The following is a 17,318-nucleotide window of genomic DNA, read 5'->3' as shown; positions in this document are numbered from 1 at the left end:
ACATGATGCAAAAAGGAAATTAATGCATTCATTATCAAAGCGTGATGCTTCATAACTGGATTTGAGAATACCAGAAAACATACCGAGAGAACCTTAAAAACAAAGTACAATTCAGTTCTAAGTACAATATTCTTTGTATATTTGACTCACAACATGTAAAGGAATCTGGGAAAACTAGTTTCAAGGAAGTGGGAAGTCTATTAGGGGACCTCAATGATCCAATGTAGCCTTTTATAAGTACAGGTATTGCAAACCATTAGGTCTTGGGACGGAGAAATTCAATTAGGGAATTCCGTCCTTTTCCTTGGGTAAATTTTCAGGAAGAGGACCTGTTTAATTATAATGAAACAGAAAATTATTTTGCTTTTATATTTATTATATTGCAAAACTAATATATTTTTCTGCAACAATATAGTAAAGCATGAACTGAACACGAGGAAGGATAGCTCAGCTGGTACAGCATGAAACTCAATCTCAGGGCATTGATTTGAGTTCCACAATGGGCAAAAGATTCCTGCACTGCAGGGGGTTGGACTAGATGATCCTCGCGGTCCCTTCCTACTCTACAATTCTATGATTCTAAGGAGATGATCATCACCTTGACTTGGTGAATAAATCTCTCGTCCAATCCCAATGTCATAATCTAAAGTGGCAGGCAATTTGAGGAGAACTGAATATTAGGTGCTTGATGGACCTAAATTATCCCAGAATAGAGTATTTTCCAACTGATTGCCTGCTAGTGTTTTTGCTTGTGAGATTCTGAGTGACAGTTTATCATTTTTTGTATAACAGCTGAAATGATCACTATCAGAGAAGCCAATGCCTAACTAATCTCAACTACTTTACCTTTACTGTTCCATTCTTCTCCCCAAATGCTGCAGTCTGAAGGTCTTCATATAGGCAACAGCAGCTAATGAAAGGCTCCTGTTCTTCAGTCTGATAAACAGTATGGCCTGTGAAGCCATTAATTAGCTGCAATGCAATGGCATAATGGGAAATTATTGTACAACACACACACACACACACACACACACACACACACAGCTTTAACATAAAAAAAGCATCTGACCCTCTCCTCTACTTCAGTAGTGATTTTTAGGATTACTGGCATATTTATAAGTTTTATCTGCCCTCCAAACCAATAAACTCCAAAATACATGGTTCTATGATTAGAAGTAGCAGAAGAATTTACACTAAATAAGAAAGATAGGTAGTAAATGTGTATGACTGGCACAACTGCTCTTTGTTGTTGCTTTGTTAAGAGTGTGCCTGCTTATCATAATCTTGTAGGTCTGAGTCTTCTGACGAATACATAGAAACAGTAAGAGCTTTGTATTAAGGGCAAACCACCCACAATTTCACTTTAGAAGGAGTTCTTCCGTATCTAAAAAAACCTTGCAATTATTTTTCACAAATGCTTTAACTATTCAGCGGTAGGCAGACATGAACACCGCCATTGCACAGCTGCAACCTTTTTTCCCCTGCTTCACAAATACCCATAGCAACGCTAACAGCAAACACTAACTGAAGAACAAAAAAGAACATCACCACTTTGATCCTTATTTATAAGTCTGTTACAAAAAGGGTGGCCATATTGGATAATTTTGCTCTTCAAAACAGTTGCCTAATGGTATTTCTTTTATTCAAACAGGCAAAAAAAAAAAAAAAAAAGTTTATGACATTTCAGTCTCATAGCCCTTTGATAGGTTAGAGAAGGGTTTATAGAAGTCTCCACATGGAAGACGGAAGAAAACAAAAAAAGGGGGAACCGCATGCAAAAACAGTTTTTCTTTACCATTTTCTACTGGGAGATTGCAAGGGACAGAAGAAGAAGAAGAGAAGAAGAGTTTGGATTTGATATCCCGCCTTTCACTCCCTTTAAGGAGTCTCAAAGCGGCTAACATTCTCCTTTCCCTTCCTCCCCCACAACAAACACTCTGTGAGGTGAGTGGGGCTGAGAGACTTCAGAGAAGTGTGACTAGCCCAAGGTCACCCAGCAGCTGCATGTGGAGGAGCGGAGACTCGAACCCGGTTTCCCAGATTACGAGACTACCGCTCTTAACCACTACACCACACTGGCTCTCATGAGAACTTATGAATGTGCCCTTTCTTCTTTTCTCCGAGCCTGCTTCCTATGCTGAGGTGGGAGTATAGCCCATATATTCTGAACATCACAGGAGACACGCTAGTGATAGGGTGGTCCACAGGAGCTCTCAAAGTTCCATGGGAGAATAAGTGGAATAGAAATGTGTAAAACAGAGGCATCTGTATTGTTCTAGTACACACATTTCCACAAACATTTCCAAGGAAGTTTCAATGAGAAATTATAAATGTACCGTATTTTTCGCTCCATAGGGCGCACCGGCCCATAGGATGCACCAAGTTTTTTGGGGGGGAAATAAAGAAAAAAAATTTTATTTCCCCCCCCAGGCGCTTGTGGGGCAGGCGGCGGGGAGAAGCGCGCTTCTCCCTGCCGCCCGCCTTCAGACCAGGTCTGGGGACAGCGGGAAGACGTGCTGCGCGTCCCAGCTGCCCCCGCCCGCATGCAGATCAGGTCCGGGGACAGCGGGAAGACGCGCTGCGCCTCCCCGCTGTCCCCGGAGCTTGCGGGGCAGGCAGCGGGGAGAAGCACGCTTCTCCCCACCGCCTGCCTTCAGACCAGGTCTGGGGACAGCGGGGTGGCGGCGTTCCGCCTCCCCGCTGTCTCCCGACCTTGTGGGGCTGGCGCTGGGGTTCTCCTGAAGTCTGGAGAGCAAGAGGGGTCGGTGCGCACCAACCCCTCTCACTCTCCAGGCTTCAGCGAAAGCCTGCATTCGCTCCATAGGACGCACACACATTTCCCCTTCATTTTTGGAGGGGGAAAAGTGCATCCTATGGAGCGAAAAATACGGTAGATACAATTTCTTAACACCTATTGAATTGAGAACATCTCTTCTTCTGACGTTCTTTTTCTATTAATAGTTCCAGTTCTTTCATGCACTGTTACTGAAGAGCTCAGCCTTTCTGCCAGTTTGAGTATTCCCCCAAATTCATACTTTTCAAATCTTCCTTTTGCCTTGGATGGTGAACTAGGCAGAGGCTTGGGAAACCACGGCAAGCGCATCGGTTAGCTACTTCAGTTCCAGTGACTCTTGCATAAAATGCAAATGTCTTCCTACCTGCCTGGCCCCTTACAGGATCAAGCTATTCAGGAGTGTCTGCTAACTGGCTGTCTGAGAACCCTGAGGAAGAGCAACTCCACACCCTGAGGCACTGTGAAGCCTAATGGTACAATCAATACTGGTATGTAGCCAGACATCAGCACCTATTGGCATTCATCAAGATGAAGGATTCAATCAACACAACTTGATTTATGTGCCACACATTTTGTACTCAGCAAACATGGTTGGAAAACTCAGATCCAGCTAGCGACATTAGATGCAGGTTTTTTCCCTCTTCAATCTGGGAACCTACTCTTCTCACTTAACGTTTTTTGTCTGAGGGCTGCTTTCCCTTATGGACAACTTTCAGGGGTGGGGATGGCACATGCCAATGTTGGCCAGAGGAAAAGGCAGGAGGAGTAAGAGAGGCATCTGTTATCTAGGGACTGTAGGCTACATTCAAGTCATACAAGCCAAAGCTTTCTAAACGTTCCATATGCAACATACAAAACATACTTACTTGCAGATGCTTCATGTTGTCAATAGCCAAGATGAAAACTTCATTAACAGGAAACAAAACATCTATTTCACGTTTCAACACAACAGCAGAGGACTCGCACACCTTCTTTGTCTCCCATATCTGTTGAAGAGAAGAAGGATATAGCAGAAGTTCTGCAATGTCAAAAATTTAAGACTTTAGGGCACAAATTGGAAGTCTGAATTTAGAACTGTATTTACTCTTTTAAAACTATACTTTAAAAAATATTGCTTTCATGTATGAAGTTACTTAATGCAGGCAGGCATTTTAGTTTTCAGTCACTTAATCAAACTACAATTTTCTCATATGGTCCTCAGTCTAATAGATTTTTTAAAAAGAGGTTCCATCATTTGTAGAGTTAGGACCAGGGTATTCTCCACTGTAGCAGTCAGACTATTCCAATTTCCTTCCAAAGACAACTTACTAGCCCCCATCACTAGCCACGTTCCACTGACAAGTGTACACCACAAGTAGCCAGTGTAGATATTGCTGGAATGCACTCAATGGGCAGGGATGATGGGAGTCCAACTCTAGTATCTGGAGGGCACCTTACTAGCTACCCATGATGCAGACCCTCCTGTTTTAAAAGGTCTTTACCAGCAGTTAACAATGCATGTTTCTATTTGCTGAGTCCATTTCCAACCTGTGGTGTTGCTTTTTTCTACTTTTGGGGGGAAAGGGGAGATATTTCTGATACCACGGTTTAGTGTTTTTATTGCCCATGTGTAGTGATTCGCAATTATGGACTAGTACCTTCTGATTCACAGAAAAATCCTAACTATAAAAAGCCAGCTTAAGTTTTACCTGTTCCAAACGCCACCCTTTTTTTGCCAGCTAGGTTCTGCCAGGTTGCTAGATCACATGACCAAGGTAAAGTGGGTTTGGAGTGTCTCTCCTTGCTGTCTACTGCCCCCCACCACACCCCAGGAAAACCGCTTTGGGGGGGACTTGCCTCAGCTTAAGTTCTGCCAGCTAAACCAGGGTGAAGGAGGTATGCCAGCATAACTCCTGCTTAGCCAAGACTCAGCCAGAAAAGTATAAGGTCTACCAAAACCAAACTCATCCTGTCAATCTGAATTGTGCTAATAAGGTTTTTAATTTTAGTGTTTCTATTATATTAATTATTAATATTGCATTTTAAAGCAGATGCCTTTGTTCAGGAGGAATGATAAATATAATAAATGTATATACAGTATTTTATTTTCAAAATATTTTTCAGTAATAAGGAATTTAAGAAATGGTGCGGGTGACATTTCCCCAAATATGCCAAAGTTTCATGAATGCTTTGATTGTTACAATTCCTCCTTTGACTCAACTCATAATAAATAAATACCCAGATCTTGGGAGTCTATAACTGGATGGGAAAGCTAAATCTTGCTTTATTAAAGAAACACAATTCCCAGCAAATATTTGAAAAAGAATAAGCTCACCCTTATTGTCTGGTCATCAGAAGAAGTGAGAAATAATGACCCATCGAGTGAAAATGTCACAGAATGGACCCAACTCATATGTCCTCGGCAGTCAGCAATTTTGGAAGAGGATTCAATATTCCATATCTAAAGCAAATTCAGAACAAACTAATTATTTGCAGTTTTGGTAGCAGTTTGGGACATCTATTCACTTTTAATCAAAGTGTGCTTAGTTTAGAGTTAGTGTCTTTATCCATCTGTGAATGAAACTTCATTTGGGAAAATCCGCATTAACATACATATATGAGATTTTCAAAAGAGAAACAAAATATTCCTCCTATCTGCCTCGCTATTTCAAAGTTGCTATATTAAGACATGCTTACAAGCTGCATCTCATGGCCACTATTGAATACCCCATATAACATGACCAAGTGGACAGAAGCAAATTAGCTCTGAATTGTTTTGGTATTTGTTTGCAGAAACATAGTGAATGAAGAGTGCAGTGGTTGACCATTTTTTATGAATGACTCTGACCATTTTTCTAGTAGAAGATTCTATGAAATGTCACTGTTTTGATTTAAGATATCACAGACTAATTCATTTGATTGTTAAAATATCCAGATTACTGGTTTAAACTGGCACTCTTACATGATATTATATAAAAGTTTATTTTTCTTTTGCTGAAATTGGTAAAGGATTCAGAACATTGATAAAAGATCACTGAGATACATGAGAGAATGATGTGACCAGTAAAACCCAGATAACTATTGATTAGCCTCAACTAGATGGACAAATAGCTGAATTAAGTGAAATTCTTGTGTTACCCGAGTATCCCACAAAGTAAATCAGTGGAATCCTATGCATGATTGCTCAGAAGTCAACCCCACTGTGTTCAATGTACTTTACTTCTAGGACTGCATGGTATTTTTATGCATTCACAGCTATATAGAGGCAACAGGAATTTCCTGCTCTTAAAAATGTTCAATTCAAGGATGATTGCCGAACTTTAAAACGGGACTGAGCTCACCGACCAGATGAACCTTTGAAAAATGCAGACTATACTAGAAAAATCCATACTCAAAAAGATTCCATTAAGCAGCGACAGAGGGATTCTTTCATCATTCTATGCTAAGGGGGTGATTCAGAAAGGTCAAACTCACTTGCTGAACAGTGAGACTTTAGAACACGGAGAATACATATGGTTTTTCCTGTGAGTACTACCATAACTCCCAGGGCTCTACTGGAAATGGATTAGGAAGGCGACACTGAGGCATATTACAGATCTTTGATCAAAATTTAACAGCAGTCATGTGTGTCTTGGTTTTGATGAAAGTAACTCTTTGATGGAAGGTAGTGCTTAAGTGATATTCTTAACAGCAGAACAGCAGTAGCTTTTGGCAAAAAGATGATCAATTTGAATTAGCTCAAATTGGCCAGATGAGCCCAATTCCACACAAAGGTTAACATTATAGCTTCCTAATATTGCCTTGGGTCACCTAACTCAATTCCATTTATTCTGATGGGCAGCTGCTCTGTTTTTCCCAGGTCTTTCTAGAGGCAAGTAAAGGTAAAGAGACCCCTGACCATTAGGTCCAGTCGTGGCCGACTCTGGGGTTGCGGCGCTCATCTCGCTTTATAGGCCGAGGGAGCCGGCGTACAGCTTCCAGGTCATGTGGCCAGCATGACTAAGCCGCTTCTGGCGAACCACAGCAGCACACGGAAACGCCGTTTACCTTCCTTCTGGAGCGGTACCTATTTATCTACTTGCACTTTGACGTGCTTTCGAAATGCTAGGTTCTCAGGAGCAGGGACCGAGCAACAGCAGCTCACCCCGTCACGGGGATTCGAACCACCGACCTTCTGATCGGCAAGTCCTAGGCTCTGTGGTTTAACCCACAGTGCCACCTGCATCCCCTTTCTAGAGGTGCCAGGGATTAAACCTGGGATCTTCTGCATGCAAAACCTGTAATCTACCACTAAGCGATGTCCTCTTCCCATTCTGAAGCTAACCACCAGAGCAAGAGGAAATATGAAGAATGGAAAGGATTTTCTTACATTTTCTTAAATATAGTGACTTACCTCAACAGAATAATGTGATAAAGCAACTGCAACCATCTGGCTGTTGGGACAAAAGTCACAGTACTGAATAGTGCTGTGGTGGCTTATAAGAACCTCTGTCAACAAATCACTGGTCTTAACGTCAAAAAGCTGTAAACATAATAGCCATATTAAACAGCAATCTTAAATGTCACATGATTTTACATAAATATGTCTTGATACAACAACATCACTGACAAGAGTTTAAACACCAAAAACATATTACTTAATTCTTTCAATGGGATGCGGGTGGCGCTGTGGGTTAAAACCACAGAGCCTAGGACTTGCCGATCAGAAGGTCGGCGGTTCGAATCCCTGTGATGTCCAGGACCCCAGAGTCGGTCACGACTGGACCTAATGGTCAGGGGTCCCTTTACCTTATTTCTTTCAACAGTATATTGACTGCCAGAGGACCAATTTTATTTTATTAATTTTTTTATCTGCCCTTCCCCATAAGGTGCCAGGGTGTGTTGCAGCAATAAAATATACAATTAAAAAAGAAAGTTAAAAACAAACAAACCTCCATATATAAAAATTAAAAATGTACTTCCAATACAGATACAGACTGACATCTTAGCATTCTCCAGAGTGGCTGGGGAAACCCAGCCAGATGGGCGGGGTATAAATAATTTATTATTATTATTATTATTATTATTATTATTATTGGGAAATTGATAGCCAATTATACAATAGAATGTTTAACAGATTCAGTGTTTTATAACTATCCTCAAAAATAACACTATTTCTGTAAACTATAATGAAAAGGCTGAATGATGAAAACTTGAATAAAAAGTATTACTACATCAATATTATCTCCAAACCAGTTTAGGAATTTGAGTGTATGTTCTTCAAAACACTGCTTACAATTTTAATTTTATGTGTGTTATATTTAAAAATCATTAAAATCCTATCCTCTAACCTACAACAATTCCACTCCCAGTGTTCATGGAACTTGGTGGAACACTACCAAAATCTTTTGGAGTTATTTTCCTAACTCCAACTTATACTCTACTCAAAGAGAGTTTAACATTCTATAAATCAATACAATTTATTCATGCCTTCTTACTGATAACTTAACAAAAATAAAATGATCCTTTCGAAGTCTATGAGTGCGCTACTACTATATGATATATGTTCTCTGAGCAATTTAGTAGAAGTACGGCAAAAACTGCATTTGACCATTTCCAACATAACAAAAAACATCTCTTAACTGCAGTTCAGAGCCTGTGAGACGGCAGGACTTACACTCGCTTGTGGACATCAAAACTACAGTAGGGAAGAGGACCGGTGCAAAAGAGCCATTCCTTGTGGGACAAAACTGCAGCTCAGCAGAGGCAACTTGGAAAAGTCCTTTGATAAGTCTCTTTGAAAAGTAAGTGTGTGCATGTGTGAGAAAGTGTGGACACAGAACATAGGATGCTGCACTGCACTGAAATAACTTCTGGTTGGAGACCAGCACTTGGTTGAAGGCTCTGCAGCATGAAGTCTAAGCACAAGTGATGTGTTCCCTATGTTTCTGTTGTTCTCTTCTCTTGCTCTCCTGCTCAATTTTAAAAATAAACACAAATGGAAAACCAGATGGTGACTCAGAGGAAAGAAGTCATTACTGACATACTTAAGTACTTACAAAAAGCCTGTTTTTCGCTGCCACCAACACTGTAGTTCCATTAGATGACCAGGAGCAACACTTCACTAAGACTTCCACATCATCCTGGTACTCATCTACATTTCTAAAGCAGTCTCCTATGTCAATAGTTTTCAGTTCATTTGCCGAATGTGCATACCAAAGCTTTAAAAATAAACACACTGTATTAAGCATTTAAAAAATGAATCTGAGTAGAAGACAACATTAATGCTACCTAGTGATTTGTAAAATTTAATTTTGCAAAGGTATTTATTCATATCCAATTATAGCTGCTAACAAAACAATTTACTCTCTCCAGTGATCTATAGACATTAAAGTCAACTGTCTGCTTGTGGAATTAGAAGTAAATTTTTAAAAATTGCAGCATATTAAAATCAAGCAACTAAATTAATGTCAGACATTTTATATTTGGGCTGATTTATATCTGAAATATTGCCAAATAATGAACAGAGCTCATAAATGCTTTTTGTTTGAGAATACCCAATACTATTTTTTTTCAAGTGCAAGGTATTTGTGAATAACAGGGACATCTATATTTATAACCTTTTCAATGTAAATTTCAAATGTCTTTTAGTTATAAAATGCCATCATTATCTTTCAACGTAATCTGCTTCAGAAACATAAACGAGGCAAGAATGAAAAATGAAGAATGCTATAGTGACACATGTGTATGAGACCATATGAGAGTAATGCAGAGCTCCTACCATAACAAAGTCTCTCCCCCACAGGAATACTACAAGAGATATTCAGAGTAGACTTCAATAAATTAATGGACATGACTAACTTAGGCTCATTAATTTCAATGGGTCTACTCCAAGTAGAACTTATCTAGCTGCAAATCAATAACAAATCTTGTTTATCTCAACCAGTAGTACCTGCTTTAGCACTTAACTGTCTTAGTTTCTCTCCAGCTGGGTTTTCTTATAAGTGTGCAACAGAGAGTGAAACTATGGCTAAGAATTTATGGGCACAGTGCAGGATTGCAATCTCTGCTTTTGAAAAGCATTTAATTCCTGGACTACAAAATCAAAAGGTTATTGAATCTGGCTTTAAGTACTAGAAGTCAAAGTTTCCAAAGCATACCTTTAAAGTTCCATCTGCTGAGCAACTAGCCACATACTTATCATCCGGTGAAAATCTGCAGTGAGTAACAGAACTACTGTGACCAAACAGTGTATTACGACACTGTTTCTTGTTCAAATCCCAGAGCTGCATATAAGAATTGGGGTTGTGGGGGGGATAGAGTAAAAAACATTTGAGTTTCTGCATAAAAAAAGTGGTTGATTCAGTTTCTATCCTCAAAATAGCCACCAGTACAAATTTCTTTTTTGGGGGGGGTGGGGGAATGCTGCTTGCAATTTTCAGTATGAACTTTCCGAATTTCCTTACCACAAACTGTTCTGCCGTTTTAGAGTACAGTATTTTGTTTCAGAGAGTAAAGTTATAGACCCTATTCTGTTAGTGCATTTCATTCCCTTAAATCTGTCTGCCTACCCTTATATACAGCACCTCAACCCCTAAGTACATAAAAAACAATGACAGTTATATAAAGTCTCAAAATATGAGACAGATTTGCAGATAAGATAGGAAGCAGTGTGGGAGTTTCTTAAAGCCCATCCAACATGAATTAAGGATTGCTGGAGCAAGCAGCAAGAAAGTAAGATGTTCAGAAGCAGCAATATGCATATGCATGCATGCACGTATTTAATAAAGTAACCTTATCTCCCTAATTGAACCCTAAAGGCCAGCAGCAAAGTATATATGTGAAACATTTTACAAATGGTAATATAGGACAGACACTATTAAATCAATGAAAGTATATACAAATCAAACACAGAAGCCGAACTACTTCATTTCATTACCTTCATTGTTTTAGAGAATGCCTTGAACAAACACATTATCTGACCAATACTGTTTTTAACCTGGTATCTGAAGTCAGGAAGTATTTGAGTGTCCTCAGGCAGAGTTCTATAGCCTGGGTGCCACTGATAATAAGTTCTCTTCCCAGGTGTTTTACCACTGCAAATGGGAGCGCAGCCTGGAGTAGCTTCCCCTGACAACCAATGAGAACAGGTAGGCTCATATACAAGAGATCCTTCAGATATCCTGGTTGAAAACAATTTATTACAAAAGTATACATGGCAAGCAGGAAGCAACTGGATATGTAATTAATGTGCAGTCCAAGAATGAAAGCATATGAGTGACTTCTGCAGAAAACTTGGAACCGGAGAGTAATGGACATAAGGAAGCAAGTCTGTAATTCCTTCTCCTACTCTAACAAAGCCAGTAATCATGCAGAATCCAAGTGGCCTCCAGTGGCTAAGGTAAGGGATACCAAGTCTGCAGATCTGAGGTAAATTTCCATGGATACTCTCACCACCACAGAGTATGAAAGTGTAGAAATTACAACTGTAAAGTAAGTGTAACTATCAATATGAATTCCGTATTTTTTACTTACTTACTTTGACAAAAGTGTCATTTGAACATGTAGCCAACAGAAATGGGCGGTGATTTGTATTGTTAAACTGGCAGCAGTTGACCTGCTCTGCATGTTCTTCAAACACACACACAAGCTGGCCTGTTCTTGAATTCCAGACCTACAAGTAATTTTAAATAATAATAAAAAAATTAAATAAGTGTTTTGAAATATTTTTCAAATAGATACACTCATCTGGACACTTGGCAAAGCTTTCTAAAACTTTTTTCTGCATGCAGTACATTTCCTGAGATCTCCACATTTCAGTGATAGTGGAGAATAGTTGAAAAAACAGTTTTCAGCATGCTACTGTGATTTGGATAACCGAGAGTTACCAGAGAGTAATCACAATGAGTTGCAGAACCTGCTTACTGGTTTGACAGGCAGCAGAGCTTGTGGCCGTGGGCAAAGGCGGGGGGTGGGGGGTGGGATCCTTTTGCTCTTGCACAACTAAAATATCTCCCTCATTGGCTTTGTGGGATGCAGGGAAAGTTCATGAAATTCAAATTGGCTTGGCCAATCACAGACCACGTTTTAATTTAAATGGCCCAATCATGGGATGGCTTGGGGGTGGGTCATTCAAGGTAGACCTGAGTGAAGCCTTTTCCTGCCTAGCTTTCAAACAGGCTCATTTCCTTTCTATTCAACAGCACAGTCTGCAATGAATGTCTCTCCCTCCCACCCTAAAGTCTGCCCCTTCCTGAAGGAGATGTACAGGAATTGTACAGATGGAATTTGCAGAGAACCTAGAAGGCATTATAAATATAAATAATACACTGAAATACTTTATGGAATGAAAATCCAAATCACTAAGTGTAAAAACAAAGCAATTTTGTTATTTTCTAGAAATAACAGCGATGGATTTAGACAGGGGAGATCTTGATTCAAATCCTGGCTTCAATCAGTCATGAAGCTCAATGGGTTACCCTTGATCCAGTCATATCTCACCACCTAAGCTATCCTCATGGGACTGTGGTAAGAATAAGATGGGAATGGGTGGAAGAAGGACCATGTAGCCCAACTAAACTTTCTTAGAGGGGGAAAAAGGAGTATAAAAATGTAGTAAATGCCAGCATAAAATAAACTACAAAGGGGGAGCAATATCTTATTATATTTGTTGATCACAAACTGACTGCGGGGAAAATGCAGCCACAAACAGGGCAAATTAAGTTCCTACATATATTAGTGTAACTAGATGTGACAGCAGCATGACTTGTTGGAACACATCATGCTGATTTAACACAGAGAAATGTGATGGCTGGGAATAGAACACCCTCACACCCCATCACCTCCTCATACTTTCTTTTCTCTCAGAGAAGGAAGGACTTCTAGTCTGAGAAATCACCAGAACAAAGCAATAGAGAGTTTGGGGAGAAAAGCCATATTGTATGCTATCTTTCGACATGAAAATGCCAACCTGTACTCTAAAAGTATACATCTGTCGCCATCATGTCTAAGCTGACGCTCAAGCAAAACATGTCTAGTAGAGACAGGGAAGTGTCAATGCGATTTTAAAAATTTGGAGCACTAGTTATACTATTTGTTTAAAGATTTGTCTTGTAAATATGCCTGAAGGAAAAGTTAAAATAAATATAAATACTTTAAGCATGGATATCTTTCCATAAGTTCCTGATGAGGTCTCTTCTAAAATGCTAGACATGGCTTTACTTATCCATCTTTCAAAAGGATCCATTCACGCTAGAACAGATTCAAAGAGCAGCAACTAAAGTTCTAATCCTAAGAACACTTACTTGGAAGCCAGTCTCACTTGTGATCTTCCATTATCTCTTACTATTAGTCATGCTGTCTGTAGCTCATGAAAGTTGGGAGTCCAAAAGCATTGGGCGGGCCACAGGTTCCTCCTGCCTCATCTAATGCTTCCCTTTTGGAAAGACCAGAAGGACCTATAGTTCTGTTTTCTGCAGTGTCTCCCTGTTTGTGGAATGCTGTCCCCAGGCTCCAGCTGAAAAAGTTCTTCTTCAACCAAGCCTTTGGCTGATTAATATTCTGTGCCCTTTTAAATGTGTTTGTGGGAGTGGGGTTATTGTTTTGTTTTTGTTTTAACTATTTTGTGCTTTTATTCTGTATTTTTATTTTGTGAACCACCATAAGATCTTCAGATGAAGGGCAATAGATAAATATAATAAATGCTAATAATATAGAAGTTTATATATATATATATATATATATATATATATATATATATATAGAAGATACAATAAAAATACTGGGCTAATTTCAAACTTAGCATTTCATTCATGGAAGAAATCTTTGTAAAAGAAGTTTGATCTAACCTATCTAAGTTATTTAAAATGTATGAATTTCTCAGTTACCTACAGCCAGAAATGTAAATAGCTGTATAGGTTCAAAGGAGGATAACTGATATGTCATCATTTGCTTACTTTTACTTTTCTATCTGCTGAACAAGTGGCAACAAATCTGTCATCTGCTGAAAAAGTGCAACACAGCACTTCATCGTCATGAGCTTTCACTTCCAAAAGTTTTTCTCCACTTCCAGCTTTAAACACCTACAAATGCAATATCACAGATACTTATGAAATCATGCATTAAGTTTATTTTAAACATAGATATTAAGACTGTTGTGTTATTCTTTTACCAGCTGCGCTGTCCGCATAACTGAACTTTTATTAGTTTAAAAGGAAAAGGGTGGAAGGAAGAGGAAAGATGACCAGCAATATTAATGTACAACAATATATGCCATAGAAATTTCTCCTTTTTTCAAAAATGGTTGTATTGTGTGGCTGGAAAAACTCATTGGCATGGGTAACAGTGCCACCCTGTGGTCAGAGGCAGGAAAGAAAACTAGAGGGAAGCAGGCAGCTCCCTGAATCCAGTTTGCATCCTTGCCAGGCTCGAACTGGTTGTTTCAACAAGACCCAGAGAGACAAAGAAGAGAAAAATATATCTATTTCCCTAACAAGAAACAATTATATACATCCTAGAGTAAATTTAAGTAATTGGAAAGCAGCCAAGAAGCTAGAGGTGAGGGCCTGAGGAGCTTTGTCAATCAATACAGAACTACCATTCAGATAGGAACCAATAGTTCTTTTTCATATTGCTGGAGGACTTCATCAACATGGAGTGTATGAAAGCTCCTCAAACTAGGGTGGAATATGTGGCTACTGGAGGAAGCAAACAGCTAAAGCTTAAAAAGTGAAGCAGGCTACGTCCTTCTCCCAGCTAGGTGGAAGGAGAGGGGAGAACATATGATTCCCAGCAAAGCCTGTGTGTAGTATACCCTGGCTGTGTTTGCATGTCACGCTGAACCATAGTTTAGTTCAGGTTAGGGGAGGCTAACCTGCAGCTCTCCAGATGCCGTTGAGTTACAATTCCTATCAGGCTTTGCCAGTATTGTCAATGGCCAAGAATTATAGGAGTTGTAGTCCAGCAGCTTCTGGAAGGCCACAGGTTAGCTACTGCTAATTTAGCATGGCACAAAATAGCAGCAATTAAACTAGAGCTTACATGCTCAGGATAGAGTTCAGAAGCTTTCACTTCTGTTTTAGCTTAACAATAGCTTGCTGTGTCATCCAAAGCAAAAAATCATGGCTAATGTTAATTGTGGTTCATTTTAAGCAAACCAGCTAAAAATATACCTGTATATATCTTACCTGCAGCATTTTATCAGCTCCACATGAAGCTATTCTTTGTCTATCCTGGGAAAAGCAAGCATGGTAAACAGCATCTGTATGTGGACGCACAACCAAACGGTACATGTTCTTCATGGATTTTTTATTTCTATATTATAAAAAACACACAATATTTTAGTTTGTATATTTCCGGGGACAAATTTAAAACATATTTCAGGAAACAATATATATTACCAAATTTTGTTTTTGGAAGAACAGTCACTCATTGAAATATTTATTGTTCTTTTAACACATATTGTTTCTTCATCAACAGGTTATTATTTCAAAACTGCCTTGCAAATTTCATCAATTTCCAACATAACTTTAATTTCCTTCCACATCATCATCATCTAGCTGCTCTTCAAGTTCACAACAGGACACTGTATTTGAATTATATTTGTTTGCATTTTAACTAAGAGCCCAGCTGAAGCAGTACAAAAAGATGCATGTTAAATCGCCACACACAAGAGTATTGTAAGCTGCCTTGTACTCAGTTAAATCCTTGGTGCATCTAGCTAAGTATACATTAACAGGCAGTGGTTCCCTAGGAGTTTCAAACAGAGGTCTTTCCCAGCCCTACCTGGAGATAACAGGGATTGAACTGAGACCTTTTGCGCATCAAAAGGCAAACACTGCTGGTTTCTGCTCAACTTTTATAAATCATGCATGCACAAAAACTTCTGTACAGCACTGGGGTAAAAATTGTATAGACATTTATATTTTGGGGGGTTGATTTGGACAGAATATTATTCATAGGTAAAAATGCATCTGCTTACATCCATTCCACATAAAACGATCCTTTCTCAACTTCTTGCTGAGCTTTTAGCTTTGCTTGCCGATAGACTTCTGAACTTTCTGGTTGACATAGACCCAGCTGTACAATGTCTGGAAATGGTTGCCGCCCAAGGAGGTGCCCATTTAAGGATAGAAATTCCTGGAAGTTTTCACGTGCAATGGCATCCTGTGAACAATATATATCTTAACATAAAGAAAAGTGAACCTGGACAGTATATAAAGAGAGAGGCTGCTGGAAGTAGCAAGCATCATCCTGTAATAAGGAGGAAGCTAGACTAGATGAGGCCCCTCAAACATTTTCTGACTCTTACCTTTGCCTCTTTCCTCACTCCTAGTTCTGTTTTCCAACATTGCTGAAATTCTGACTGCAAGCTTCTCTCATATATATATATATATATATATATATATATATATATATATGTATAGTTCGTAAAAATTTGCAAAGCACCATGTCAACTGCATAAAACAATAATCTAAATTGTGATCAGCTTCTAGCGAGATGCCTTGAAGCATTTAAATACCTTATGTTCAGGAATGAAGCAAATCACACAAATTCTGTTAAACAAAACTAGATTAGTGGGAGTCTAGTGGAGCTAACTGATCAGAAGGGTAAACGGGACAAAAGTTTAAACTGGGATGTTAGACACTTGACAATATAAATGGTACGCCTCAGATCCTCCAAACTCTTTCTGTTACCTCACTTATTAATATAATCAGAATCTGTTTCTTTTCAGAAATGCAGATATACTACGTCACCTGTTCCACACAAGGCAGAATTATCAACTATGCCAAAACTTGGATGAATTATCACAACAAACTTATCTTTAAGTGAAATAAGAAATGCAAGTCATGCAAAGTATAGTTGCTAATTTCTCACAGTATACCTTTTCATCCAATATTTGACTGTATTCAGCATATTCATGAATTAAATGAGCAGGTCCTACCAATTCTGTTTTGGTTTTAATCCAGTCTAGTGAAAACATGAGAGCACAGAGTTCCTAGAATAAGAAAAATTTTGTAAGTAAATAGTCCTATTTGTAAGCTACACTTAGTGCTATTTCAAACTGTTACTTAGCTTTGCATTTTCAGAAGAATAAACTTCATTTCTATTATAATGTTCCAAAATTCATTTATAAAGTGATAACACTTTGGAAACATTAACAACCATACACTGTTGCACATTCTTTCATTATTTAACAGATTAGCTCATGCTTTTTCAAATCAATCTCTTATGCATCTTAAAATGAATATTTTCCTTGGCATGCTTTTTCCAATTTTCACAAAACTAGATGAATTGTTACCATTCAATTTACCATGTAATTATGGTAAGATCTTCCAACACCTGTGTTGTGTTTCTGCTGGCATTTTCTTTAAGGAGTGCATTCTTTAAGGAATGCAAACCAGACCACTAAGCAAAACCATGTCTAAGTGTAAACAAGCAGTGGTGAGGGTACTGAAGAGGAGTAATGTGACTGCTTTGCTCGTCTCCCAGTCCTACTGCTGCTGTGTAACCCAGACTAAGCCACGGTTTGTCTAGTGGAGACATAACACAAAGCCAAAAACATTGC

The 17,318-nt window shown here is 38.9% G+C and overlaps 1 protein-coding gene across 2 annotated transcripts in view; it reads right to left on the bottom strand.

The window, feature by feature from the left end:
• The window catches only part of APAF1 (apoptotic peptidase activating factor 1), a 40,680-nt gene that overhangs the window by 8,662 nt on the left and 14,700 nt on the right, over window positions 1-17,318 (bottom strand). For both annotated transcript variants that reach the window (XM_083400508.1, XM_083400509.1), the window contains 11 exons: window positions 16,635-16,748; window positions 15,732-15,916; window positions 14,938-15,064; window positions 13,708-13,833; window positions 11,292-11,426; window positions 9,913-10,038; window positions 8,812-8,973; window positions 7,167-7,295; window positions 5,109-5,234; window positions 3,661-3,780; window positions 847-972 (listed from right to left, as the gene is read on the bottom strand). In XM_083400508.1, coding sequence (XP_083256634.1) covers window positions 847-972; window positions 3,661-3,780; window positions 5,109-5,234; window positions 7,167-7,295; window positions 8,812-8,973; window positions 9,913-10,038; window positions 11,292-11,426; window positions 13,708-13,833; window positions 14,938-15,064; window positions 15,732-15,916; window positions 16,635-16,748 — 1,476 coding nt within the window. The remainder of the gene's footprint in view (window positions 1-846; window positions 973-3,660; window positions 3,781-5,108; window positions 5,235-7,166; window positions 7,296-8,811; window positions 8,974-9,912; window positions 10,039-11,291; window positions 11,427-13,707; window positions 13,834-14,937; window positions 15,065-15,731; window positions 15,917-16,634; window positions 16,749-17,318) is intronic.

Source organism: Podarcis tiliguerta, assembly GCF_965153285.1.
Source record: "Podarcis tiliguerta genome assembly, chromosome: 10".
Lineage (NCBI taxonomy): Eukaryota > Metazoa > Chordata > Lepidosauria > Squamata > Lacertidae > Podarcis > Podarcis tiliguerta.
Note: the sequence above shows the minus strand (reverse complement) of the source record. Positions and strands in the feature narration are given on the sequence as shown.